We start from the raw sequence: 27,631 nt of genomic DNA on the forward strand, positions 1-27,631 counted from the left end.
CAATTTTTAAAGGATTTTCAAGTGAGGTAACACAGGGGGTACATGCACAACCTCCCCCCCAATTCACCTTACAGGCTTTACTTAGTGACCTGTACTGGAAATGTGGTGCCTCGAGCTCTCTTACAGTAGCTAGAATCAGAAAATCATTGCCTTATGCTGGGAATGCCTCTGCAATGCTGATCTTCAGGCTGCTAGTCCAACTCTATGCCCGACTGTACCTTCACCCCTGCGGACCGGACACTCAGGGATGGGCAGAGGTGCGAAGATGCAGCCGGGAACCTGTGAGACACCACTGACTCTCCCATGGATGCCAAACAGCCTGTACTTGAACTTTCATTTGGCAGGAGAAATGGATGGCCCCTGAGCTCCTGCAAGGTAAATGCAGGCTGGATTACAGGTACAACCAGAGATTGGCCTGTTAGCTGCAGACCCGATTCATCGCTCAGAGCACCAGAACCCCCCCCCCCCCCAAATGGCCAAAAAATACACCTAATAAAATGTGGAGAGTAGGACTGGCACACATGCAAAACAGAAAAACTGTAGGTAGCGCTAAGGAGCCCAATGAAGTACAGCAGAGGCACAAAGTCCAGAGTGGCTTCCTTCTGCAGATGGCACGTGGCCACTAGCCATCGGTCTAGAATGTCTCATCTATTGCACTGGAAATCATAAGTAAATATTCATTGTGAATGCCCTGAAAATTTGACTCAAGAAGGGTGAAAGGGATGGGACTTGATATACTGCTTTTTCTGTGGTTTACACACTCAAAGCAGTTTACATATTTTAGACGGGGCCTTATTTTGTACCTAGGGCAATGAAATGTTAAGTAACTTGCCCAGAGTCACAAGGAGCTGCAGTGAGAATCAAACTCATGACCTCATGGTGCTGAGGCAGCTGCTCTAACCAATCCACCACTGCACATTTTTGTCCTTCAACTCTGCAGTTTCTTCACTTGCTGTTGCCATCTCTGCAGTAAGTATTGGCTGGAGTTTTCTGCAGAGGATTTCTTCTTCGGTGCGCTGCAAGAAGTTAATACTCATATCATACTAGAGTTGGCGAAAATAATATTTTAGATGAGAAGCTACTAATTCACCATTTCATGAACTCTGTTGCCCTCATTTGGGAATTTTAGTCAGTTTTGTCAAATGTAGGAGGAAGTCCCTAGGCTTAGCCCTTACTACTAGACCTAGGGTTATCGGACCTGTCCTCTTTTTAGAGCAGTGATTCCCAACCCTGTCCTGGAGGAACACCAGGCCAATCGGGTTTTCAGGCTAGCCCTAATGAATATGCATGAGAGAGATTTGCATATGATGGAAGTGATAGGCATGCAAATTTGCTTCATGCATATTCATTAGGGCTAGCCTGAAAACCCAATTGGCCTGGTGTTCCTCCAGGACAGGGTTGGGAACCACTGTTTTAGAGGACTGTCCGGGTGCCCAGAAGAATTTCCAAAACCTGGCAATTTGTCTGGGTTTTGAAAGTCCCCAGCTTGGGGCCGCACCTGGAGGCCCTCTGCAGATGTGTGGACATCAACGCGATGACATCATATTTAACAGAGGGCCTCCATACCTCAGGGAAGGAGACAGGATGTTTGGCTGTGGGTGGTGCCAGGTGTCTTCTTTTTTTAAAGAGGAAATCTGACCCCCCCCCCCCTAACTAGACCTCTATTTTCTCTGTCCCTGGTGGGCTCACAGACTTAAGTTCTGTGCTGGGAGGAGGAGGTGACAGGTTGCAAAGAGCTATAGTGGGAATTGAAACCAGTTTGTCAGGAGCATTAGGTTACTCCCCCACCTTCACTTATCTTTTAAAGCCTTAGCTAAAATAAGGTCTTTGGTAAATATATTTATCTTTACTGGACAGTGTAATTCCTAAAAAGTTACACTGAATGTTACTAATGGTACAAATTGACAAGTCTGTTGCTAAAACTATTGAATAGGCCATAACGCTAATTTACATGCGCTTGAAAACTAACTAAACTAAACCTTAGGTTTATATACCGCATCATCTCCACAATCGTAGAGCTCGGCACGGTTTACAAGAGTTGAGAGAGAAAGGAAACTCCAAAGAGGTTAAAGGGAATAGTGAGAGGGATATTTGGGGGGCTTAGAAGGCCAAGGAAGGGGTAAATGTTACATTTTTGAAAAAAGCCAGGTTTTCAGATGTTTGCAGAAGAGTTGGAGGGAGCTCAGGATCCGGAGGGGGGAGGTAAGGTTGTTCCAGAGCTCAGTGAATCTGAAGGGAAAGGAGGTTCCTAATTTTCCTGCACAGGAAATGCCTTTTAATGAAGGAAAGGATAATTTAAGTTTGTGAGTGGGTCTGGTGGTATTAAGATTTAAGGAGTTCCAGGAGAGTGGGATGAAGGGAGGGAGGATGCCGTGAAGGATTTTGAAAGTTAGACAGGCGCATTTGAAGTGGACCCTGGCAATAATCGGGAGCCAGTGAAGCTTGGACAGGAGCGGTGATACATGGTCGAATTTACTTTTTGCGAAGATGAGCTTGGCCGCGGCATTCTGGATCCGCTGGAGTCTACGAAGGTTTTTCTTGGTAAGGCTTAGATAGATTGAGTTGCAGTAGTCCAGTCTGGACAGGATGATAGATTGGACGAGAACGGTAAAGTGATTTTGATGGAAGTAGGATCTTACTTTCCTCAGCATGTGAAGGCTGAAAAAGCATTTTTTTGCCAAGGAATTAAGGTGATCGTTGAAGGACAGAGTGGAGTCGATGATGATGCCCAGAATACTGCTTGAGGACTCCAGCTGCAGAGTGGAGCCAGATGAAAGGAGGATGGAGGTGGGAAGTTGGTCTAGTTTAGGGCCGAGCCAGAGTAGTTTAGGGTTTAGGACAGGATGTCATTCTGGCCACACAATATCTGTCAAGGACAAGACTCTGATCTACGTAAGCAGTGTCTCATGTTCATCTTACCTCTTTTATCGTGTTGCTTGTGTTAAATAGTCAATGGCAAGTACTGTCAAGAGATCCATAGGGGAAAAATTCTGTCTTTACAAAGCAAAGCAGAGCAGACATGACCACAGGTCCCAATGGCAGCGCCTTGGTTCAGGCTCTTCATCTGTGGCAGGGTCACATCAAAGTCAGTGCATGCTTTAAAAGCAGTGGAGCCACAGACATCATTACTTTCATTTTTGTTACTGTGGCTCTACTGATTTTAAAGTACGCGCTCACTTTGATGCAAGTGTTATACATTCAGACCAATGTCTAACGAAACACATTGTGGAGTGGATACTCTTGATAAAAAGGTGTAAAAGTTTATTAATGTATATTATAAAGTCGTAACGAAGGGGCTAAAGTCTAATACATGTGCAAGTGATACAATCAATATAAGACCCATCTGTGTTCTTTGCCGGCTCTGCTTTTCTTTGTGTTTGGAGGTGGCTGAGGAGGTCCTTCTTCTTTGACTGCTTTTTATGAGCATGACGTATCAAATTTTGCTTCCCTTATTACTCCTTATATTCCAGGGACAATTTTGAGATTGAGCTTGAATTTTCTTTAGAATGTACATGCTCTGATGGAAGCTCATTTGACATCTACCCAAGACAGTGCGTTTTTTGGTTTAGCACCAAAGCTTTAGAATATGTTGTCAGGCAGAACTCTCTCATAAGAAATAGTTAGAAATGTATTTTTTTCACAATGGTCTTTCGGGACCAGGCTGGGATTAGTTGCAAAACAGTTGAGTTTAGCTGCCAGTTTGTTAGGAATGTTCTTTCTTTAGTAGTTCTAGGTCTACATTTAATATTCCTTCTCATTATTTGGTGTCTTGACTCTACACAGCTTGAAAATCGACCGCAGCTCCTCATAACCCTCTTCCCTTGCATGATATCAAACGTTCTGAATCTATCTTGCTTTCCTTCCTTCACTTAATGCTTGTCTAGTCGCTTGATAAAAGTATTTTCCCTTCTACTTGGAAATCAGATAATATCTTCCCAAGAATAGAAGATCCTAAACTTGGTTCTGATAGTCTCAAACTTTCTTCCCGTTGCTAATCTTCCATACATATCTAAATTAGTTGAACAACTTGGGCATTCAGTTGAAGACTACTAAGAGAAAACATAACGTAAGAATTGCCACTGCTGGGTCAGACTAGTGTGGTGGTCCTCTGGTCAAAGACCAGCGCCCTGAGACTAGCCCTACCTGCGTACATTCCAGTTCAGCAGGAACTTGTCGAACATGGTCTTGAATTCCAAATCAAATTGGATTTCAGAGGTATCTTAGCACTGAAACAGCTCTTCTTGGTATGTCAACTTTACTCCAAAACATGGACAAAGACAAACAGTATAATTATATATTATTAGATGTTTCAGCAGCATTCAACATAGCTGATCATAATCTTCTCTTTAAACTCTGCTCCAACATAACTGATCAGCTCCAGTTCTCTGCCCATCTAAAGGGCAGATTCTACACTGTAAACCAGCAAGACACCATAGACTCATTTTATCTCCCATGTGGGAGACACAAGGCTTGATTATAGGCCTCCAATATTTAACATTTATCTTCATTGCTGATACTAATTCCAACCCTTGGGCTTACTGTGTTTATTTATGCAGACAATTCAAATTCTTGCTACTCTTCCCAATGACACTTAAATCACAAACTCACACAGACCAGTTATTATTGTTAGCATGCTCTGAAGTTCCATTTATATCATCTCTGATTATGTCAGGAATTCCTCCCTCACAAAATGATTAAAATACTTGGTATTACCTTTGACAATACAATGTCCATCATCATATAACTAACGATATCAAAACCTGTTGTTTCAAACAAACTAATCTACCCAGTACAAAATCTTTTTACTAATACTGCGCTTAGAATTTTAATCCTTAGCTGTCTCACAATTAATTACACTGTTCCAACTTTCTTCTTCTAGGTTCTAGGTCTCAAGATCTTCATAGACTAGTTAGTTCAAAATCCAGCAGTATGTTGCTCATAAATTTGATCATGTTGCATCTCTCAGCGCTTCTCCCCACATCACTTACAATATTAATTTATAAAACTTACCATTCTGGATTACATCTGTATCTTTCTCACTTTAATATCACACATACCGACTAGATCTCTCCATTCCAAACAAAATCGCCTCATAATACCAACCCAACAAAAATTGGCTTTGAAATTATATGAAGTAAGATATTCAGCCCAAATGGATTCATTTTGAATCCTCTTTTACAAAACGTTAAATAGGCTTAAAATCTTTTCTATTTTCAGGTGCCTTTCAAGATTTAAGGACTTTGGCCTGGATTGGTACATGACCAACCTTCTTTCCTGTTCTCCGGATTTATCTTCTCTCCTACTATCCTTTTCAATTATTTAACTGTTCTATAGGTCGTGTAGTCCTTTACAGACTTATAATTTTTTTAAATTATACACTACTTAGGACTCCCAATGTGCAGTATATCAGGTTTTAATAAAACTTGGAAACTTTATATGAACGTAAGAGTTGCCCTACTGGGACAGACCGAAGGTCCATCAAGCTCAGTATCCTGTTTCCAACAGTGGCCAACCCAGGTCCCAAGTACCTGGCAAATCCCAAAGAGTAAAAAACAGATTTTATGTTGCTTACCCTATGAATAAGCAGTGAATTTTCCCCAAGTCCATCTTAATGGCTTGTTGATCTTTCTTTTAGGAAATCATCCAAACTTCTTTTTGACTGCCTTACTATATTCTCCAGCAATGAATTTAATTACATATTGAATGAAGAAATATTTTATCCGGTTTGTTTTAAATCTACTACTTAACAACTTCATCGCATGCCCCCTAGTCCTTGTATTTTTTGGAAAGAGTGAACAAGTGGTTCATATCTACCTGCTCCACTCCACTCAGTATTTTATAGACCTCTATCGTATCTCCCTTAAACTGTTTCTTCTCCAGGCTGAAGAGCCCTAGCTGCTTTAGCCTTTTAGGCAACTTATTTCATCCCTTTTATCATGTTTGTTGCTCTTCTCTGTACCTTTTCTAATTCCGCTATATCTTTTTTGATATGTAGCGACCAGAACTGCACACAGTATTTGAGGTGCAGCTGCACCATAGAGCGATACAAGAGCGTTATAACACTTTAATCTTTTATTTTCATTCCTTTCTTGATAATTCTTAACATTCTATTTGCTTTCTTAGCCGCTGCCGCACATTGAGCTGAGGGTTTCAACGTACCCTCAGCAATGACACCCAGATCCTTTTCCTGGGCAGTGACTCCTAACACAGAACCCAGCATCACGTAGCTATAGTTCGGGTTCCTCTTTCCCACATGCATCACTTTGCACTTGCTCACATTAAACATGTTCTGCCATTTTGATGCCCAGTCCTGCTATCTGTCCTATTTTCTGATGGAGTTTTTTTCCGATAGGTTTTCTTTTTTTGTAAACCACCATGATCTTTGCTTTGCAGTCATGGTATATCAAGTGCCAACGAACAATATCATTGGTCATTTCAGGGTAACATTTATGCAAATATCCAATCAACATTGCCAGATATCTTTCCTTTCCTTTGGAATCTCCCATCTTAGCCAGAGATTAAAAATAAATTTCATATTACCTATCTGGAAACAAACTTCTGAAATCCTCAAAAAAAAAAGTTTCTTCATACAGGGAAAACTGGCCTGTAGTCTTAATCCCTCATTTTAAGGTTAGGCTCAACTGAAGTGTTGGCTGCAAAATAGTTTTAAAAGCAATGAAGATTTAAGTTTTTTTGCGATAGACACCTCAAATTTTTCAGACTATTTCCAAGCAACACATAATGCATAAGCTTTAATAAATCCTTACAAACTATGGTCTATTGCAGTGGCCTGGATACTGGTCTCTTTGGGATACTAATGGACTAGGGTTTCAGATGGTGTGTTAGGCTGGTCTAAGATATCTCAACAAGCTCCAATATAATCAATTATTGTACTCACTCACTACTTCTTAATGATTCAATTTACGGTCCTACAACTTTTTTTTGTATATCATCTTGATCAGTCTTTGGACAGGGAATCAATGAAGAAAGCCACAGAGAGAAAATATAAAAATGGAGACATAGCCTAAGGTTAGTACAGTGGCCCAAGAATTGAGGAAGCCACGGTTTCAATCTAACTTCTCCAACTGGCACAGTTTGTACTGGTCCCTTAACCCTTACTTGCTTTAGGCACAGAACTTAGGTTGTAAACCCACTAGCACAGGAAAATACTTACTGTGACTGCCCAACTTGCCTTGAACTCAGATTCTGAGAAGACCATCCTCAAATTTAAAATCCAGATCCAAAAGATACAAATACATATTCCTTCTTCAATGGTGGAGCTGGCCATAAATTACAAAAGCAATTAAGCAGACTTCAGCATGAATTTGCTTTGCATAACAAGCAATTGAAAAGATGCTATGCAGCATACTTTTTTGCTTTTTATGGACTGCTGAGGTGGCCAATATATCTGAAAAACTAGTAAAATAAAAAAATAGTGTTAGAAAACCCAACCGTTTGTACCCCCTCCCCCCCCAAGGTCTGCAAGCTGCTTAGCTTGCATATCTCCAGAGGCGCTGGAATCAGACCTGTTTCTGATGAAACATTTTGCATCCCTAAGACATCCCATCATCTGCAAAAATAAAAAATCTGGCTGCTTGCCCCATTATCTGTTGTACAATAGAGTTTTGACACCATAAAAAGCAGCATATTGATCAAATCAGCAGTTATTTCTATGAAAACCAAACTTGCTCTAACAGCAGCAAAGGGAAGTTGTCACTGCAGAAAAGCAAAGATCTGTTTCGGAAACTTTTATTTAGCATGGTTTGTTTCTGATGTTATGATTTGTAAAAGTAAATACTTCAGATACAGCACTGCACTAGTACTGTGAACTGAAAGATGTCGTTTCACAGCCATCCCACAGCTGCATGGAAATGCTGGGTCTGTGCAGCACCACTGTATGAACACGTTCACCCAGCTTCCCACCATATCTGTCACACACCGGGACAGCACTGTCTTCTTGCCACATTCTTCCCTAGACTCGTATCAGTCTGGTTCAGCAAAATACTGAAACTAATCTATGTTCTAGCTTGTAAACCAGTGTACCCTCTGCCCACGTTCTTCGCCTGAGCACTGCCGTGGACGAGAATGCAAACCTGGGGCTGTGTCTAGGGCTCTTGCTCGCACACTTCACGAGAGTCCTGATCATGGCAGCAGAGGATTGGGCAACCTGGCATTTCGGCTTGGCTTGGCTGCTTCTCAAACCAAGAGACCTTTTCACTAACAGCAGCAGAAATACAGGGCTGGAAGCTACTGCCAATCCTACCAGTTAATCTCATCATAAGAGCAATTAAACCTTTGCATTCCATGTTGTTTTTAGATTATAACCTACATCTTTCTCCAGTAAAAATTATGAATTTGTCTGGAACAAAACCCACACATCTTGCCATTCACTTGGTAAATCTGCCTGACAGAAAAGGGAAAAAAAATATATAATAAAAAAACCCCCACCAAACCAAACCAAATAAACTCTTTCAACTTACAAAACTGATGAGGATGACATGCAGTTTGAAATAAAAAAAGAATATACGGGGAAAAGCTATAAAAGCCCTTCCCACCAAATGAATTGGGATCATGAACATTATTGCTGGCTCTAACTTCAACAGAAGTGACACACACTCACACTCACACTCGCTCTCTCTCTCCAGGTGTTCAAGATGTCCTTGATGCCCCCCTCCCATTTTCCTTTTACAGTGACTTAGGATAGCCTATATCAATGTACCAATCACAGTGAGTGGAGCGAGGGGGGTCACAGTGCATGGGATTTAAGGTCACAGTGGGCAGAGCACAGGGGCTCACAGTGCAAGTTAACCAGGTCATTCCCTATGCTCAAGTCCATTTGTCCGCTATGGCAGTGCAAGGCAGGGCAGGCAACCCTGCATCCTGCAGCATGGTTGCTTCCCCGCATCTATCTGCGTTGCTTGAAGCCTTGTGAACCATCAGGACCCAGAGGCTGCCTTATCACATTGCTGGGCAGCTTGCTGTCTTCTGGCTGGGAAATTCTTGTTGGCCTGCGAGAAAGAACATCAGGGAGAGCACTTAAATCATGTAGCAAGGCCTTAGCTAACTGTTGCAATTAAATTTGCAGAGAAGTCTGAAGTAATCAGTAACATGCTGCTACCAATACAGCAATGCAATTCAGTATAATACAATTACCAACATTTAGTTCATTGCCAATTAAGAATAAGAGATAATAGTAATTTCTAGGATACCAGAATTGTAAACCAACCTAATTCCTGGTCAAGACTTCTTTTCTAACTTTTTGGATATTTAGAGTGTTTAGTTTTCATTGAATTTTCTTATAAACTTGGTTCAGACCTAAGGACCGAGGGATATGTTCCAGGATTTTGCCAACAGATTTTTTTTTTTGGGGGGGAGGGGAAACGACACAACATTCACTAGAAACTGATCACGGAACAAGATATTTTATATACAGGTGGCCTTTCTATCAGTTTTATCACATAAAGGTAGAGCTTTTCTGAACAGAATTCTATGAACTAGGGTACATTTCTTAAAAATGACACATGCCTCCACCGGCAATCAATGCGATTTGATCAAGAGGGGAAGTTACACAATCACATCTCTTGACGTTACAAATTCACCTAGCTGCTGTATTTTGCAGTGATTGGAGTATTTGAACAGTCTGCCTGAGAAACCTGAGAGAATATGGGCTTGTATTATTATTTTGAAGTGATCATATAGAAACACGATGGCAGATAAAAGCCAAATGGCCCATCTAGTCTGCCCATCCACCGTAACCATTATCTCTTTCTCTCTCTCTGAGAGATCCCACGTGCCTATCCCAGGCCCTCTTGAATTCAGACACAGTCTCTGTTTTTTAAAATTTATACATACTGAAAGGGAAAGAGAAGAGCATCTTAAGAGCCCCATGCTTGTCTTCCACAGTCAACTAAAGGAAAAGGAAATTAATCAGGTTAAGACATTTCACCTTCCTTGCCATCTACGGCTGAACTGTTTTGAACATGTGGATGTACCCAAGCAGAACTACTGGGCGGGAGATGACAAAGCCCCCCAGCCCCCAAGAATAGCATGAGCTTTGGCAAGCACATCCAATCTGTAATGCTTCACAAAAGAATGCAGTGATAACCATGTCGCTGTCAGACAGCCTCCATCCAGAAGTTGCCCAAGCCCTCAAACCCAGAAACACTGGCCTATTTCTACAAATACAGTGATCTTATTGAGACCACCTTATCCTTTCAAGGACCCTGGAAAAGGACAAACAGATGATCGGACAGACAAAATTCATTCTTCCAAGTAACAAAGTAATGTCCTCTGGACATATAATCCTGCTCTGAAAAGGAAGGCAAACAACCTGGTATGCCAAGACCACCTTAAGCAGAAAGAAGGGAACTGTTTTGATCCTTACAAGTGCTCTGAATAAGAGAGGGAGGAACAGGTCCCTACAGGACAGTGTGTGCAACTCAGAGACCCTGTGTCTTGATACCCACAAGGTAAGTTCTTAAATGAGGAATGCTGCACCAGCTGTCCAGATCATTAAGATCAGAGGGAAAGTTATGACTAACAGATGGATTAGCTAATGTACATTATGCTAATATGAGAATTTCTATAATATCAGTTGAAGGTGCTTTATTATGGAATAATCTAAGAGGACAGCTGAGGTTTCTTAAATTTTTTGAATGTCAGAAAGCAACTACTGAAAACAACTTTGTTTGTGAAGGCATTCTCTTGATTGACCTAGGATCTTGATTGAAGATTTTTAGATATGTTTGTTTACTTATTTTTATGTTGATTATATGATGATTATGTTTGTAGTTTTTAAACTGCTTAGGTCTTTTTTTTTTTTTTTTAAGTTTTTTATTCATTTTTCATATAACAACAAGTGTACCACTTAAATTTATACAATTTCATTACATACACACTTGATATTCCTTCATACATTACTATATATATAACGTATCATTATATAATCTTTTACTATAATCTTGAAACAGTGTATAATATTTAATAAGTATACCAACTATTTCTCAATTATAAACCCTCCCCTCCCCTTCCTTTGGCAACTGCATATAATACAACAAGATATATTGATAAATTATTTATATTATAAGATGAATAAAATAAACCCTCCCACCCCCCCTTTTATCAATATCTTATTATGGGAAAATTGTATCATTCATTGCAAAAATCTATTAATGGTCCCCAAATCTTCTTAAACTTATCTATATAACCTTTTTGTGTTGCAAATGTACGTTCCATTAGGTTCTGCTTAGGTCTAATAAAATAAAAATAATAATAAAAAAAAAAATCAGTAAACTGAGGAACTGCAGGAGGAGCTTGTGAGACTGGGGAAACTAAGCCTCTGAAGAGCAGCTGAAATTTAACAGACACAGGGAAAAACAATCCTGACTACAGTAATTATACAACGCTGGGCTCCATATAAGGAGGCTTTACTCTGAAGATCAGGATACAGCAGTGATCAAAAATAGCAACATAAATGTTGGGAATTATTTCTAAAGGAATGGTCAAACAATTGGAAAAATATCAAAATGCCTCCACATTGATCCACAGTGTTATAAAAGCTTAAATGCTGTGTATGGATCTGATAACTCCCATCTAAATTTGCCTTTTCCATGGAATTCATTATCTCATTCCCTACGTGCTGAGCTTTCTAAGTTTAGAGTTGTCCTCAAGACTCATCTATTTCAATTAGCCTTCCCAAATTAACATACTTATGGAGAGACTTCTGGTGTTCCTTCTGGCTGGTGACATGGCAAATCAGCTGGAATTTTATGTTTTTACTCTCCTTTTAACTTGCAATGGGGTTTCTATATCTGGTTTTCATATTAGACTGTGTCCAGGGCCTGTGTCTTTTTAATATTATGAACAGCATTGCTGTGTCTACATGAAATGGTGGTATATTAAGCCAAATAAAGCATAAAGCTAGAAATGATACAGAGATGAGCAACCAAAATCATGAAGATGAAACAGCTTGGAGAAGGAGATGACACAAAGTCACGAGTGGAAAAGAACACGTTCAAAGGAAAAGGTTATTTACCCTTTTAAACAGCAAGTCGACCAAGGGATACACCATGAAACAAACTGTTCTGTTTTCAGTTAACAATTAAGTTGTGGATTTTATTGCCAAACAACATATCAAGGGCTGGTAATATTGTTGGACAAGATTTTGGAAGACAGGTCGATCCTATCTTATTACTAGGAATATTGGACAATCCATAAAAACTACCCTACAAGGTCAGACCAAGAGTCCATCTAGCTCAGTATCCTGGTGTCCAAGTCACAAGTATCTGGAAGAGTTCCCAGATTCCATACTACCTTCATCCTTTCAAAATAACCTAGATTTGCCACATTCAGACAATATGCTGAACGCAGTGGACTATTCCTGCAGTTTACGCGCCCTTAGGTGCTTTAAAAAGGCACTGGAATCGATCATCCTTAGCTGAGGCAGAACAGAACTGCCAAATGGAAAAGCCAATGATCTGTGTTTTAGAAACTGCATGTGTAACTGAAGGAAAGTGGATGGCAAGTGAAACCCCTGACCCTCACTTCCTACACTCAGATGAAGGGACCCAATTTTCAACACAATATTCAGTGACTTAGTGAGGGTAGGAGGAACCCGGGGTGGTGGCACCCTCCTCTCCACCCCCTGCATGCCACACTTGCACCCTCTCTTCCCACCCAGGTACCTCTTTAAATCTTCACCAGCACAAGTAGCTTCTCCAGCCTGGTGCTCAAACTGGCATTGGCTCTCCCTCCGACATCATTTCCTGGTCCTGCAACCCAGAAGTGATTTCAGAGGGAGCCAGGCCAGAGTAGTTGCTTGCACTGGTAAAGATTTAAAGAGATACAGGGAGGGGGCTGTGGAAGGGTGGGCAGAGAGATGCTGGTGAGGTGCCAGCGCCCCCACCAAGGCACAGCTGAATCAATGCTCAGAGCACAAGAAATCTCAAAATTGAGATGTAAAAACACCGAATAAAATGGGGAGAGCAGAACAAATACACTCCTGTTGGCACGCCTGCAGATGGGAAAAACTGTAGGTGGAACTATGGAGCCCAGTGAAGTATACCAGAGGTACAGAGAAAAAATCCAGAGTGGATTCCTTCTGCAGATGGCACAAGGCCATAGGGACATAACCCATCTGTCTAGAATGTCTCACCTATTAAGAACATAACATAAGAACATAAGCAGTGCCTCCGCCGGGTCAGACCACAGGTCCATCCTGCCCAGCAGTCCGCTCCCGCGGCGGCCCAAACAGGTCACGACCTGTCTGTATCACCAGAAGGGGCTCCCTTGCCACCTTGGTTTCTCATTTAAGTCCTGTCTTCCTATCGAAGTCCTAACCCTCCGGTCTTGCACATGCACGACCTGGTTTGGTTTCTATACTCATTACCTGGTTAGCTTTCTATACTTGTGTTACATCCCAGCTCCTCCCTCAGTATCCCATGATCCCTTTATCCTTCAGGAATCCGTCCAATCCCTGTTTGAATCTCTGTACCGTACTCTGCCTGATCACTTCCTCCGGTAGCGCATTCCAAGTGTCCACGACCCTTTGGGTGAAAAAAAACTTCCTTGCGTTTGTTTTGAACCTATCTCCCTTCAGTTTCTCCGAATGCCCCCTCGTATTTGCTGTCCCCTTCAGTCTGAAGAATCTGTCCCTATCCACCCTCTCTATGCCCCTCATGATCTTGAAGGTCTCTATCATATCTCCCCTGAGCCTCCTTTTCTCCAGAGAGAAGAGCCCCAGCCTATCCAACCTCTCATCGTATGGGCAGTGTTCCAGCCCTTTTACCATTTTCGTTGCTCTCCTTTGGACTCTCTCAAGTACCGCCATGTCCTTCTTGAGGTGCGGCGACCAATACTGAACGCAGTATTCCAGATGTGGACGCACCATCGCACTGGAATATATTTTATGTATGTATGTTGTAAACCGTTAGATGTGTAGATTTGAGGTATATAACAATTTTTTTTAAAGAGTTAAAAAAAAAAAAAAAATCAAAATCACTTTTACCCATTCTACACCACTCAGGATTTTGTAGATTTAAATCAAATCTCCCCTCAGCTGTCTCTTTTTCAAGCTCAAGAGCCCCAACTTCTTTAATTTTTCCTCATATGAGTTCCATCCCTTTTATCATCTTGGTCACTTTTTGAACTTTTTCTAATTCCGCTATATCTTTTTGGAGATATGGCGACCAGAATTGAATGCAATAATCAAGGTGAGGTCGCACCATGGAGCGATACAAAGATATAATAATATTCTTAGTGTCATTTTCCATCCCTTTTCTAGTGGATTCCTAGCATCCTCTTTGCTTTTTTTTGGCTGCCACCACACACTAAATACACAATTTCAGGGTACTGTCCACGATGACACCTAGATCTTTTTCTTGGGTGCCGACTCCTAAGGTGAATCCTAGCATCAAGGATGATATGGACTATTCTTCCCACTGTGTACCACTTTATATATTTGTCCACATTAAGTACATCTGTCATCTGGATGGAAAGCCAAACACTTATTTCTCTTGCAAGTCATCTTACAATAAAGCTCATCTATAGCCTCTGAATAGATGCACTGGAATCTGAAGGAAGGTGAGCTTAAGTACACTGCTACTGCCCTCTGGTCCCAGTATCTTACCTGTCTATAATTGGCTTCTCTTGTTCCTCCTCTGCACTGGCGCTGCCCAGGATTCTCTTCCTTGCTTCTGCGTACTCAGCTTCTCTCTGTGCTAAAGATTTGACAGGGACTGTAGGCCTGCTGGCATTGGTGATACTAGCCACACCGTTGCTCGTGGGTCTCTTTAGGATTCTGATCTGTGGAGGCGGTCCTGCAGGAAGTGACTCGTCCTGAATCACAATTGGGATTTTTGGAGGAGACCTTGATTTTCTGCTAATGTTGAAAGAAAAGGAAATATATAAAAAGGAAATTACTGTAACAGAAAAAAAGAGAGAAGGCAAAGCAGAAAAACATCCATGGGCACTTTACATCCAGCACTCGTTTTCAGTTCCAGGTGTTGAGATGTGCCAGGTTTTATAGTTTACAATCAGCAGATATCAACAGACTCACCCTGTCTTCTCATTTTTACATGCATAGTTGGTTAGGCTTTTGAAGGCTTGTGTCCAGCAGTTTGCTTGTCTTTCTGACAAGAAGCCAGGCCCAGCGTCAGCTGAGCCAGATCATTCCACCCCCACTGCCATCTGTCTGTGTCACTCCTATTACTAACCCCCAGTATGAATTTTGAGCCTTACCTAGAACTTGGTCTGCTTTCTCTATGGAAAATCACTACCGTATCCAAAAATCCAGATGAAGAATGTACAGAAAAAAATCTAACATGTCCTGAGCAATGCTGATATATTTGGAATTATTAAGCGGCTTTTCATGAAGAGATCCACCCAAAGCAGTTTACAATATATGTTATGTTAATCAGGTTTTCTATTCTGCCTTTACCTATTCAGTTCAAGGTCGGATTACATTACAAGAGGTTGGGTCGGTTACAATGGACGGTTTTGACACAGACATTCAACAGAGTTGCTAGTACAGGTAGATCAGTAGTTAAGTCATAGTGACAAGTTCAAGTAGGTCATCGTTATATCCCAGAAGTTGCATTAGACAGTTTAGAAATGGGCTTTTACAATTACCATTTCAGTCACTTCAGGGATGGCTCCCTGTCTTGGTACAGAAATACTTTTAAAAGTTTTCCAAGATCTTAGTGTAAGTGGCAGCTGATTCCAGCATTTTGATAATTGATATTGGGTGGATAAAGTAATTTGCTTAGTAGACTTTATATTGTTGCATGCTGGGAATTTTAAGTGGAAAAAATTTCTGGTGGAACATCCCTGGAGTAGGATGGCCAACTCTGTTAGGTAGTTAGGGGCACTGCCTTTCAGGATCTGAAAGGCAGTGATGCTTAATTTAAACTTGATCCTTGCGGTTATGGGTAGCCAATGCAGTTTCATATAGTAGGGCTGTAGGTGTTCCGATTTCCATAGTACGTATACGAGTCTTACCGCTGCATTTTGAGCTAGTTGTAGAAACAATAGCAATCTTTTTAAAGCAAAGAACTAGTGTTATATTACAGTAGTCTAGTCGAGATAGAATTAGGGATTGCAATAAATTTGGAAAACCTCCGTTTCAAAGTATTTTCTGATGGGTCTTAGTTTTCTCATCTCAAGGCGTTTCATGGATAGGTGGTTATCAATTTCTACTCCTAAGATTTGGAATTGTAGTTCTAATGGAAAGTCTGTCATCTACTGTAATGTAGCATGGGCCAGATGAGGGTCCTAGCCAAAGGTGGTGGGTTGAGGTCCAGTTTTCTATGATGTGCCCTAAGCAGTTTTTCTCCGTCCTGCCTGGTCTTACTATCATAGCATGCCGCAGCTCCTCACCCTCTCCTCCTTAAAGGATCTTCAGTAATAAGGTGACTAACCTACAACATTCCTTCTCTTATCTTCAATCCATATTAACTTCTCACTTTGCTGCTGTTATCTCTAGACTTACATCTCTCCATCTGTTTTGCACACAAACGATGTAATTCCCCTTCTACATATAAACCTCCTTATCACATCTATCGTTTGTAATTTGGTTACTTCCTGCTCCTCTTGACCTTTTGACCCAATTTCATCCTAGTTTTGAATTTGTTTATTGAAGAAACCCAACCTAGATTCCTCTGATGCTTTTAATTACCATCCACTCTCAAATCTTTGCTGTCTCTTGTTGAAAGAAAATTACATCATGAGGAATTTTCTTCACATCCTCTACTCACAGAGATTGTTTTAACCACACTGAAAGTTTCCATTGGAGTGGAGTGGCCTAGTGGATTCAATGCCTGTGCCACTCCTTGTCATTCTGAAGTCACTTAATACTCCGTTGCCCCAGGTACCAATGTGAGCCCGCCAGGACAGTTAAGGAGAAATACGAATACCTGAATGTAAACCACTTTGAATAGAAGCAGTATATAAGAAATGCAAATTTAGCTTTAAACAAAGAGAAAACATGCTGTCGAACGTTCAACTTAACAGCGGCTTTTGACCTTCTTCACCATTCTTTATTCTTTGGCCTTTGACAATTTCAGGCAGAACATAGCTACCTGGATGACATCACAGATGACTCTTATTTTATGTCATACTGCATCTTGCAACACTCTATGCTGGGACTGGGACTCCTCTCTAACTAGGTACATTCAAAAAATACAGAACACTGCAATTGGAATTTTTAGAGGTCTTTTTATTAGAAGCTCATGCCAACATTACAAGGAAAAGGCAATATACAACATAAGAAGAAAAACAGACACTATGTAAAATTGCTTCTTAAACAAATGAGTCTACTGGTAATTATATAATATACTAGCTGATCACCCGGCGTTGCCTGTGTATTTATTTATCCCAATCTTCTATTAGACAGGAAAAGGAATGAAATGTATGTATAGTGTAAAATCAAAGTAATTTTATGTACAGGTTTTTAAAAGTATAAGTGCAATATACAAATTATCAAAGTAAAATCTTTTACAAATTCACTATAATATTACTTTAACACAAAACTTGATTATTAACAACACTTTTAGTTTCACCTCCAGGAGCAAAAATAAATAATTTGTTGAACACACCCTTGATCAAGCAACATAAAGTTGTCCTTGGGAGAAACATAGCTTTCCTAAACTCACTTGATTCGGCTTGATCATTTTTTCCACTTAAAGTGGGATCTTCAATTATTTTACTATGGAAACACGACCCTCCAAAATTTTGCAACGGCACAAAGCTTTCTGTTAAGAAGATGCTGGGCAATGTAATTGAAGCGATTATCATAACAGGAAAGGCAAAGGGTGAAACGCTTTTTATCCCATGGATACCACTCGTTCTGACAGATCCCCCTTTTAACTTTAACAGATTGCAATTTCCAGTGATTCTTGCCTTCTCAATCATGCTCAACAAGTCACAGGGGCAGTTTATTAAGTACTGCGCAGTGGATTTCTGATCGCCATGTTTCTCCCAAGGACAACTTTATGTTGCTTGATCAAGGGTGTGTTCAACAAATTATTTATTCTTGCTTCTGGAGGTGAAACTAAAAGTATTGTTAATAATCAAGTTTTGTGTTAAAGTAATATTATAGTGAATTTGTATAAGTACAATATACAAATTATAAAGATTTTACTTTATAATTTGTATATTGTACTTATACTTAAAATTACTTTGATTTTACACTATACATACATTTCATTCCTTGTCCTGTCTAATAGAAGATTGGGATAAATAAATACACAGGCAATGCCGGGAGATCAGCTAGTACAGTTCCCCCTCCATATTCACGGTTTCAGCAATTGCGACTTTGATTATTTGCGATTTTTAGCGTGCTGGCTCCTCCCCCCAAATTACAGTACAGTAGGCATTTTGAAAGCACTATCCGTCCTCTGGCAGCTTCAGACCATCAACATTTCTGGCCTCCTCCCCTAACTTTTATAACTTTCTCATATATTATTTGCAGTTTTATCATATTCTCGAGGGTTAACAGAAAACCGAGAACAACATATGAGAAAGTTATTTGTGGTTTTTCCTTATTCGCTGGTCTGGTCATCCCCAATCACCGTAAATAAAGAGGGGAAACTGTAACTTCATAATGCTTAACTAGCCAATAAGAAATATTAAGAAATTGTTTCACCCAAAACTAATCTACTCTACTTTATGGGATGCACACTGCTACTACAATCCATACATATGCACGGGTATGGAAAAACTAAATCCAAAATATATCTAACCTGACATTTCCTCCAAGTTTCATATCAATAGGATATGAACAGAAAAGCTATGGGCAAACATGGCTATTTCCTGAAAGTAGGCTGAAAATTGGCCAAACATTCAAGATTTTAGCTTAGTCTACTAGAAATATCTGGTTTGAGCCTCCCTTTCTCGATACAAGGTAAAATTAAGGAAGGCTCGAGCTCTACAACACTTGTATCATCCAAACAGCACATCACCTGACACCACACCCTGGAACATTCATTTGCTTCAATTTGTATCCCGTCTTTCAACAAAAGTGCTCAAGGCAGGCAATCACCCCCTTAACCTAACTGTATGCCCATGATCACACACCATGAAGCTGGCTTACCTTTCCTTTTGGGAAACTTTCAATTTCTTTTCCAATCTTCTGTCTATTTCCTATAAAACAGAAAATGAAAAAATATTATTCAGTATTTATTGTTTATCATGCAGTGCTACGAAGCTTCAGCCCATCTATTTCTTAGTCCTTTACCAGAGAAACCATTTGCTTTGAGAGGACTGAAATATGCCAGTTTTCACGCTACACAATTACTTTATGAACATAACAGCAGCCTTACTGGGTCAAACCAATGGTCCATCAAGCCAGTAGCCCGTTCTCACAGTGGCCAATCCATGTCCCTAATACCTGGCCAAAACCCAAAAAGTAGCAACATTCCACGCTACCGATCCAGGGCAAGCAGTGGCTTGCCCCATGTCTCTCTCAATAACAGATGTGTCTTCGAGGAACTGCAACATCTGGACACACCACAAAAATAAAAAGCTCAGAAACATGGCGCTGGGTAAAGAATCGCTCCTCCGGCAAAGGATGTGTAGGCCAGGATTTTTCAGGCGCCTACCTTTAATGTAAATCGTGCTGCCATAGGCGCTTTAGCCACATATACAGTAGCATTAGGCAGCCTAAAGTGCTTATGGAGATGTGATTCTGGTGCCATTTTTTAGGGGCTGATGGGCGCCTGAAATTCAGTTAAAAACATTACTTAAACAGGATGGGGCTTTTTTTTTTCTTCACAGAGTTTGGGTGCCTAAAAAAAAAAAAAAATTGGTGCTGGTTAGAGAATCTGGGCCATAAGTCCTATCAATGGAGATTGTCTAAGCAGTTTGTACTCGAGCATTTTTCCCTATCTGTTCCACCTGGGGGAATGGAGGGTTAAGTGACTTGTCCAGGGTTACAAGGAGCAGCGCAAGGCTCGAAACCACCACCTCAGGCTGCCGAGGATATAGCTCCAACCACTAAGCCACTGTTATACTGTTCATCAGCTGTCTGACATGTTTATTGGGCTTCAGAAAGCATAGCAGCTTATGACACCTGGGCTGGGAGATAGACCAGGTGGGTCAAGAGAATTAAATATCAAAAAGGGATGGGGGTGAGGAATTGCAGACAGTAGCAAACAGAGGCTCATGGTATCACAAACCAAAGGAGAAGGAACTCTTGGATGGGGAAAAAAATGTTCCTTAGTTCTCTCTAGGTCCTATTCTCTCTCTCCATTTATCACCTGCAGTGTTTGTTTTTAACTTAAAGGATCTGAATCTACTACAAAAGACAACAGTACCCCATTCGGCAAGACCAACAACATTTCTATTTTGTATTTCTCACAGCTTTTGTTTTACTAAAGACAGAAGATTCAGCAACTCTATGATAATAGTCCTTGAGAGGACAGGCTGACAATCCTGTCATGCAGGAAACTTTAACATGTTAACACACCAAAGCAACATTTCTAAAAGATTTCCATGTTTACAAGATAAGTGTCATGTTTGTAGTAAAATTTCTGAGATTGTCAATGCCTTATAGTACCAGAGGCCATCATTTCAAGACCCTTTGTTGAAATCATATGGAGTGGGGTTTCGTTTGTTTCACTTTTCTTCAGGTTACATTTTATTGTTCAATGCTTTGAGGTTTGTTTTGGGGTTTTATTGTATTTTTAGCTGTGTGGTTCTGTATATTTGTATTTATTTTTATGCTATATCATGTACCTTCTCTCTTTCAAATCAGGTACTGGGTCAGTTATAAACCTGAATTTAAATGAAAAAGCATAAAATCAGAAACTCTCAGAAACATAAGCAGTGCCTCTGCTGGGTCAGACCAATGATCCATCATGCCCAGCAGTCCGCTCACGCGGCAGCCCATACAGGTCCAGGACCTGTATAGTAATCCTCTATCTATACCCTTTTCCTTCAGGAAATCATCTAATCCCTTCTTGAACCCCAATACCGTACTCTGTCCTATCACACCCTCTGGATGTCCACCCTGAATATGTGAAATACTATGCCTGTTAATACCTGATTAAATACAGATTTACTGGATTCTAGGAAAACAGTCAAGATGGATAAGAGTCAATGTTCTGCAATGGATTAGGAAGTTGATATTGGACAGAAAACAGGATAGGGTTAAATGGCCATATCTATCAGTAGAAGAGGGTGAATTGTGTTGTGCCACAGGGATCTGTATCTTAGGAAATTGGAAGACAAGGCATCTTAAATGGCAGATTAAATGTAATATGAATAAATGCAAAGTGATTCACATAATCCAAATTATTGTCCACCTTAGGGGTCAACACACAAGAAAAAGATCTAGGTGTCATTTTAGACAATATACTGAAATCTTCCACCCAATGTGCAGTGGCCAAAAACCCCCAAACAGGACGCTAGAACCTAGAAATTATTAGGAATGGGATAATAAATACAGACCAAGAATATTATAATGCCTCTATTGCTCCACGGGGGAACCTAGCTGAAAAAAGTTACAGATCCTTATTTCAAAGCACTTAAACTTACAAAGTTACATAGTAGCCTAAGGAAGTTGTAAGTCTAAGTGCTTTGAAAATGAGCCCCACAGTGGAATTAGAAAAAGTTCAAAGAAGATCAATCAAATGATAAACCATACTATTCAAGAAATTTGTCAAATGATTTAACCCAGGGGTCTCAAAGTCCCTCCTCGAGGGCCACAATCCAGTCGGGTTTTCAGGATTTCCCCAATGAATATGCATGGAATCTATGTGCATGCACTGCTTTCAATGCATATTCATTGGGGAAATCCTGAAAACCCGACTGGATTGCAGCCCTTGAGGAGTGACTTTGAGATCCCTGATCTAACCAAACCGTATTGAACCTTCCCAGATCCTGACGCATACTATAGCTATCAACCTTGTAATCTCCCTGGGAATTCCCAGGCTGATTTCTTGTTGTAAACCAGTGGTCTTCAACCCTGTCCTAGAGGACTACCAGGCCAATCGGGTTTTCAGGATAGCCCTAATTAATATGCATGGAGCGGATTTGCATGCCTATCACTTCCATTATATGCAAATCTCTCTCATGCATATTCATTAGGGCTGACCTGAAAACCCAATTGGCCTAGTGGTCCTCCAGGACAGGGTTGGGGACCACTGTTGTAAACTGCCTAGAACTGAAAGGTATTAGCGGGATAGAAGACATCAATGGAATGGAACAGAACTCCTCTCATCTGAGGAAAGGCTAAAAGGTTAGGGCTCTTCCGCTTGGAAAGGAGACTAAGGGGAGATATGGCAGAGATCTACAAAATCCTGAGTGGTGTAGAACATGTAAAAATGAATCCATTTTTTTACTTAAAGATTAGGGGACACTCAATGAATTTACTGCTACTTCTTCTGAAGTGCTACCGGATGCACAACAAACATGCAAGAGACTGTCTCTGCTCAAATACGACAGACATATAGGACTAAAGTGATTTATACATGCAATTCAGGTGGGAAAACATAAAGGACTTAAAGAAATGGTAGGGTCAAATATAAACGCAGTGGGTTTTAAATCTGGATTTGACCAACACCAGAGACGATTATACGGAGAAGCCTTTAAAATAAACAGGAGGAAATATTTTTCATTCAACTAATAGCTGGAATTCATTGCCAAAATAGTGGTTAGCTTACCTGGATTTAAAGGTTTGGACAAGTTCCTGGAGGAAAAGTCCAAAGTCTGCTCTTGAGACTGACATGGGAGAAGCCACTGCTTGCTCTGGGAGTGGGTTTCTGCCACTGTGGAAACAAGATACTGGACTAGATGGACCATTGGTCTGACCCAGTAAGGCTATTCTTATGTTTATATTCTTATGGATGCCTTAGTAAAATACAAGGAAAGCATCAATACCCAATACTTAATGGAGATAAATTAATACCCAGACATTACGGTCAAAATTAATAATTTGATGTTGCAGTACATATATAATTTTCTCATTTGTTTTATAATTATTGATATGAAACAATTAAAACTAACAAGTATTTTGAATCTCTAAAGCAGAAGAAAGGACAGTGAATGGCATGATTGGGCAGACTAGATGTTATGTTATTTGCATTCTTATATCCCGCCAAATCCTCCGAGATGGAGCAAGGCAGGTTGTATACATTAATTTTGTAATTAATGTATACAAAACATTTCAAACACAATTGCTGTTAGTACAGACATAAAGAGTAAGAGTCTGGTTGTGTCCTAAACATAGACTTCTAGTACAGTGAGTTTGTGCATTGTATATTCCTTCAGTAATAGGGTTGAGGACAAGGCTCCTGGCTATGCTTTTTGGAAGAGCCATGTTTTCAGGAATTTACAAAATAGACTGTACATGGTAGCAGTGTGAATCTCCATGGGTTGTGAGTTCCTTGCTTTAGTGGTTTGGTAGTTAAGAGTTACAACGTATCCTCGTATATTTTACTCCTTTCAGTAACAGAAAGAATATCAAACAGTTAGTGTTGAGTTGTTCAGCAGATCTTCCCAATAGCTATTAAATGTCAAAAAGTACAGCATCCCCAACCATATATGTCATGTCTGTCTAGTTAGACAGTAAGCTCTTCCAAGCAGGGGCCATCTATTAAATGTCAATGTAGAGAACTATGCATACCTTTCAGCACTATAGAAGTGATAAATAGTAGTAGTAGCAGCTCAGTAAATGTGGGGAAACTATCGGGGTTCTCCATCTAGAATCTTGAAAGTTAAACAGCATAAGTTTGAATTTGACCCACTTGTCGACTGGAAGCCAGTGGTGTGATATGATCGAATCTCAGTTTGTAGAATGTAAGTCTTGCTGCTGTGTTCTGTATTAGTTGAAGTTTTTTTAAATTATTTTTTTCAAGAGTCCTGAGAAAAGTGCATTGCTATAGTTCAGTAGTGAGTATTCTATAGCGTTGGCGGACAAAATATGATCTAACTCTTCTCGATTGTTGTAGTTCTGAATTAGGTTATTAACCACCCCTGCACAGACGCATCAGATCTGCATACCACAGTCTGTGAGGCCAATCTGGAGCCATCAGAATGATGTGGCCCGAACTAACTGGGATTTATCAAATGACTCAGCCGATCATCAGCCAAGGAGGAAAGACATACAGGAGAATCTCCACAGGCCACGGCTGCACCAGAGCATCAAGCCCCTCACTTCTTGGTTTGGATCTTTGACTGAAGAAATGATCTGCTTTCTTGTTTTCTGCCGTGGCCATGGGGTCAAAGCTGGGCTGACCCCAGCACCCCACTATCACTTGGAACGCCTCTGTGAACAGGGCCTACTTGCCTGGACCCAGAGACTGTCCGCTGAGGAAGTCTGCTTTAACATTGTCTACTCCCGCCATATGCGTAGCTGTCAGCACTAGGAGATGACGTTCCGCCCAAAGAAAAAGAAGGCGGGCTTCTTTAGCTAGAGGAGTTCTCTTGGTCCCACCCTGGTGATTGATGTAGGCCACTGCCATTGCACTGTCAGAGTGCTTGGCCCTCCAGAGTCTTCTGCAATCTCAGAGCCAGCCAAATGGCTCTGAGCTCCAACCGGTTGGTTGACCATATGCGTTGCGAAGGCATCCAACACCCCTGAACAGGACAATTGCAATGGGCTCCCCAACCATAAAGATTGGCATCAGTCATCACCACAATCCAGGACACAATGTGTAGCAGTATACCTCAGCGGAGTGACTGCAGGAGAAGCCACCAGTTCATGCTTGCTCGGGCTTAAAGAGTCCACGGAAGACAGGCCTCAAGGCATCCCTGTGTGGACCAAGCAAGACAGAAAAGCATGCTGAAGACGATGCATGTGCCCTCGCCCAAGAAGCCACATCCAGTGTGGCAACCATGGATCCTAGAACTTGAAGATAATCCCATGCCGAAGGAGTCGGCCACTCTAGAAGGGAAGAAATCTGGGCACACGGCTCCTGCCTGCAGGCTTCTGGTATAGAGATGTGGCCTGCTGCCATGCCAAAAAGAACTCCCAGGTATTCCAGAAACTGCATGGGTGTCAGATGGCTCTTCCTGGAGTTGACAATCCAGCATAGGTCCTCCAGCACCCGGAGCACCTGTTCCACCATGTGCACATCCCTCAGCCAATGAGGGAGCTCTGATCAGCCAGTCGTCCAAGTAAGGATGAACCTGGAGATCCATCTTTCGCAGGTAAGCCACTACTACTACCATCACCTTGGTGACGGTCTGGGGTGCTGTCGCCAGCCCAAAAGGCAGGGCTGAGAATTGGTAATGTTGTTCCAGAACATGAAATAGCAAATATTTGCAGTGGGACGGAAAAATAGGAACGTGCAAGTATTCCTCTGTGAGATCCAGAGAAGCAAGAAACTCTCCTGGGGCCACTGCTGCAATGACCGAACGTACAGTATCCATTCAAAAGCGTGCACATTCATGCGCTGAAAATCCAGAATAGGCCTCCAATCTTCAGAGCCTTTCTTTAGCATAATAAAGTATATAGAGTATCTGAATGAGCCCGAGTGGCGCCAGCTCTATAGCTTGACTATCCAGCAAACACTGAACAGTAGTTTGAATCCCGAGTGCTTTGTCTGGGTGACATGTAGGAGAGTCCACGAACCAATCTGTCAGAGGCCGGGAAAATTCCAGCTTATAGCCCGACCAAATAATGTCCAAGACCCACTGGTCGGATGTAATGCACATCCAGGCAGGAACGCATGCTGAGAACTGGCACCCTATCTGAAAAGGGGTATTCATCCCTTGGCCTGGCGTCATTGTGCCTTTCTGGCAGAGGGTGCAGAATGGGAGGAGGAAGGCTGGGAACACCGTGAGCCACAAAAATTAGAATGACAAGAACCCCTGGAGGGTCAAGGTCTGCTATCCAGTAGTCTTAGAGCGACAGTCCATCACAGAATCTATGAGGGCATCCATATCTTTGCCAAACAATAACTGCCCCTTAAAAGGCAGTCTAGCTAAAGTAGCCTTGGAAGTGGAATCACCAGCCCACTGTTTGATCCAGAGCATTCTGCGGGCAGAGATGGATTACGATGACACCTTTGCAAAAACTTGCATAAGGCCATAGAATGCATAAGCCATATAATCTGTCCCAGCCATCAGAAATTGAGGGGGGATCCACTGCCTCAATCTCCAGTGTGCACAGTTGAGAGACAGGTGTATACAATAAAAGACATCACCGAAGCAACTTTGATACTCACAGTAGCTGCATCAAAAAGTTTTCTGAGGACCACATCCACATGGCAGTCCTACAAATCCTTTAACACTACACCACCCTCACTGGGGAGAGAAGTGCACTTAAGTCAATGAATCACCAAAATTCGATTGATATTCAAGAGATAAACTAAAAAATTGAACAAATAACCAACTGGTTAAATTATAATATGCTCTCTCTAAACATCATTAAATCTAAACTGATGCTATTTCCCAACAATAAATCTGAAAACCTAGTTTCCCCTATTTGTCTGAATTCCAAACCTTATAGTCAGGTTAGCTGGAGTGACATTAGACAACTTATGTTATCATCAACACATCAATACGATAGTTCAAAAATGCTTCCACAGACTTCATAAGATTTGCTCTCTCTCCTTAAAACCTCCTCTCTAAATATCCTTATACATACTCCAGTCATCTCTCAATTGGACTATTGTAATACCTTATACCAAGGAATTACCCATGATTAGGTAGCGCAAAAGCTGTAGCAGGCTGAAGCAGGGACATGCTCAAAGGCACAATGTCACTAAGAGACGCCACGGAGACAGATTGAGACTGCTCAGGGGGAGAACAAATGTTTTGAAAGTCAGACCACATAAATTTAGAAAAAGTGTCCGGCTCCTGGGGCATAAAGATACCTTTAGATGACTTAAATTTGCGTTTCTTAGGCTGTGGAGGGTCTGCAGCCTGATTAATGGAATTACCAGTCGTGCTGAGCCCCAAAAGCAACAAAGGCTGCTCCGTTGGGCTAGCTGGAAGTTTGGTCACCTGCTTCAGCAGGAGAGAAGCTATGCTGGACACTGCCGCCATGCACCACATGGTGCAAGGATGCTCTAAAAGTGCTATATTTGTGCAATCCTGGCAAGACTCCACATAAGGAGAGCCCAAGGACTACATCTCAACAGGTTTCTAGGCAAAATTTGCAGTTTTGAAGAAGGAGGGAGCTTTGGGGGGGGGGAAGATCATTAAAAATCCAAGAAGGCTGCCGTCACAAATTTGTGCCAAAATTCACAATATTTGTCACACTTCCCAAACTCTAAAAATAGTGATTTTAGGATTTTTCAGGAAGGGGAACTGAAAACCCCACTTTTCCAACCTCTCCCGATTCCCAGCCTGTATACTCACTGTGACCTGACAGAGGATCTGTGCTGTAGCCTGCCTCAGTTCTCTCACAGAATCTGGATGAGAAATCACTGCCACAGTGCTGGAAATGCTTCTGCAAAGCTGATCTTTGGGCTGCCAGTCAGACTCCTATGCCTGACTATACCTCTACCCCTGCAGACCAACGGATGTATACTGGGGTGGGTGGAGGCAAGAAGACGCAGCCCATGGTACCTGCGAGACACTGTGGGCCTCCTAAGGGTGCCCAACAGCCTGTGCTGGACCTCTGCTTAACAGTAGATGACACCACATCAGGGACAGCCCTGAGCTCCAGAGAAAACTATGCAGGCTG

At 41.4% G+C, this 27,631-nt stretch overlaps 1 protein-coding gene across 4 annotated transcripts in view; it reads right to left on the bottom strand.

Moving 5' to 3' along the window:
• Window positions 1-7,733: 7,733 nt before the first annotated feature.
• The window catches only part of SZRD1 (SUZ RNA binding domain containing 1), a 35,636-nt gene continuing 15,738 nt past the window's right edge, over window positions 7,734-27,631 (bottom strand). For 2 of the 4 annotated variants that reach the window (XM_033921935.1, XM_033921937.1), the window contains exons 2-4: window positions 19,088-19,137; window positions 14,627-14,875; window positions 7,734-9,008 (exon numbers count right to left, since the gene is read on the bottom strand). In XM_033921935.1, coding sequence (XP_033777826.1) covers window positions 8,906-9,008; window positions 14,627-14,875; window positions 19,088-19,137 — 402 coding nt within the window. In that variant the 3' untranslated portion in view covers window positions 7,734-8,905. Of the gene's footprint in view, window positions 9,009-14,626; window positions 14,879-19,087; window positions 19,138-27,631 lie in introns of all 4 variants that reach the window. The other 2 variants (XM_033921933.1, XM_033921936.1) reach the window with 1 other exon arrangement.

The sequence above is a fragment of the Geotrypetes seraphini genome, chromosome 15, assembly GCF_902459505.1.
Source record: "Geotrypetes seraphini chromosome 15, aGeoSer1.1, whole genome shotgun sequence".
Lineage (NCBI taxonomy): Eukaryota > Metazoa > Chordata > Amphibia > Gymnophiona > Dermophiidae > Geotrypetes > Geotrypetes seraphini.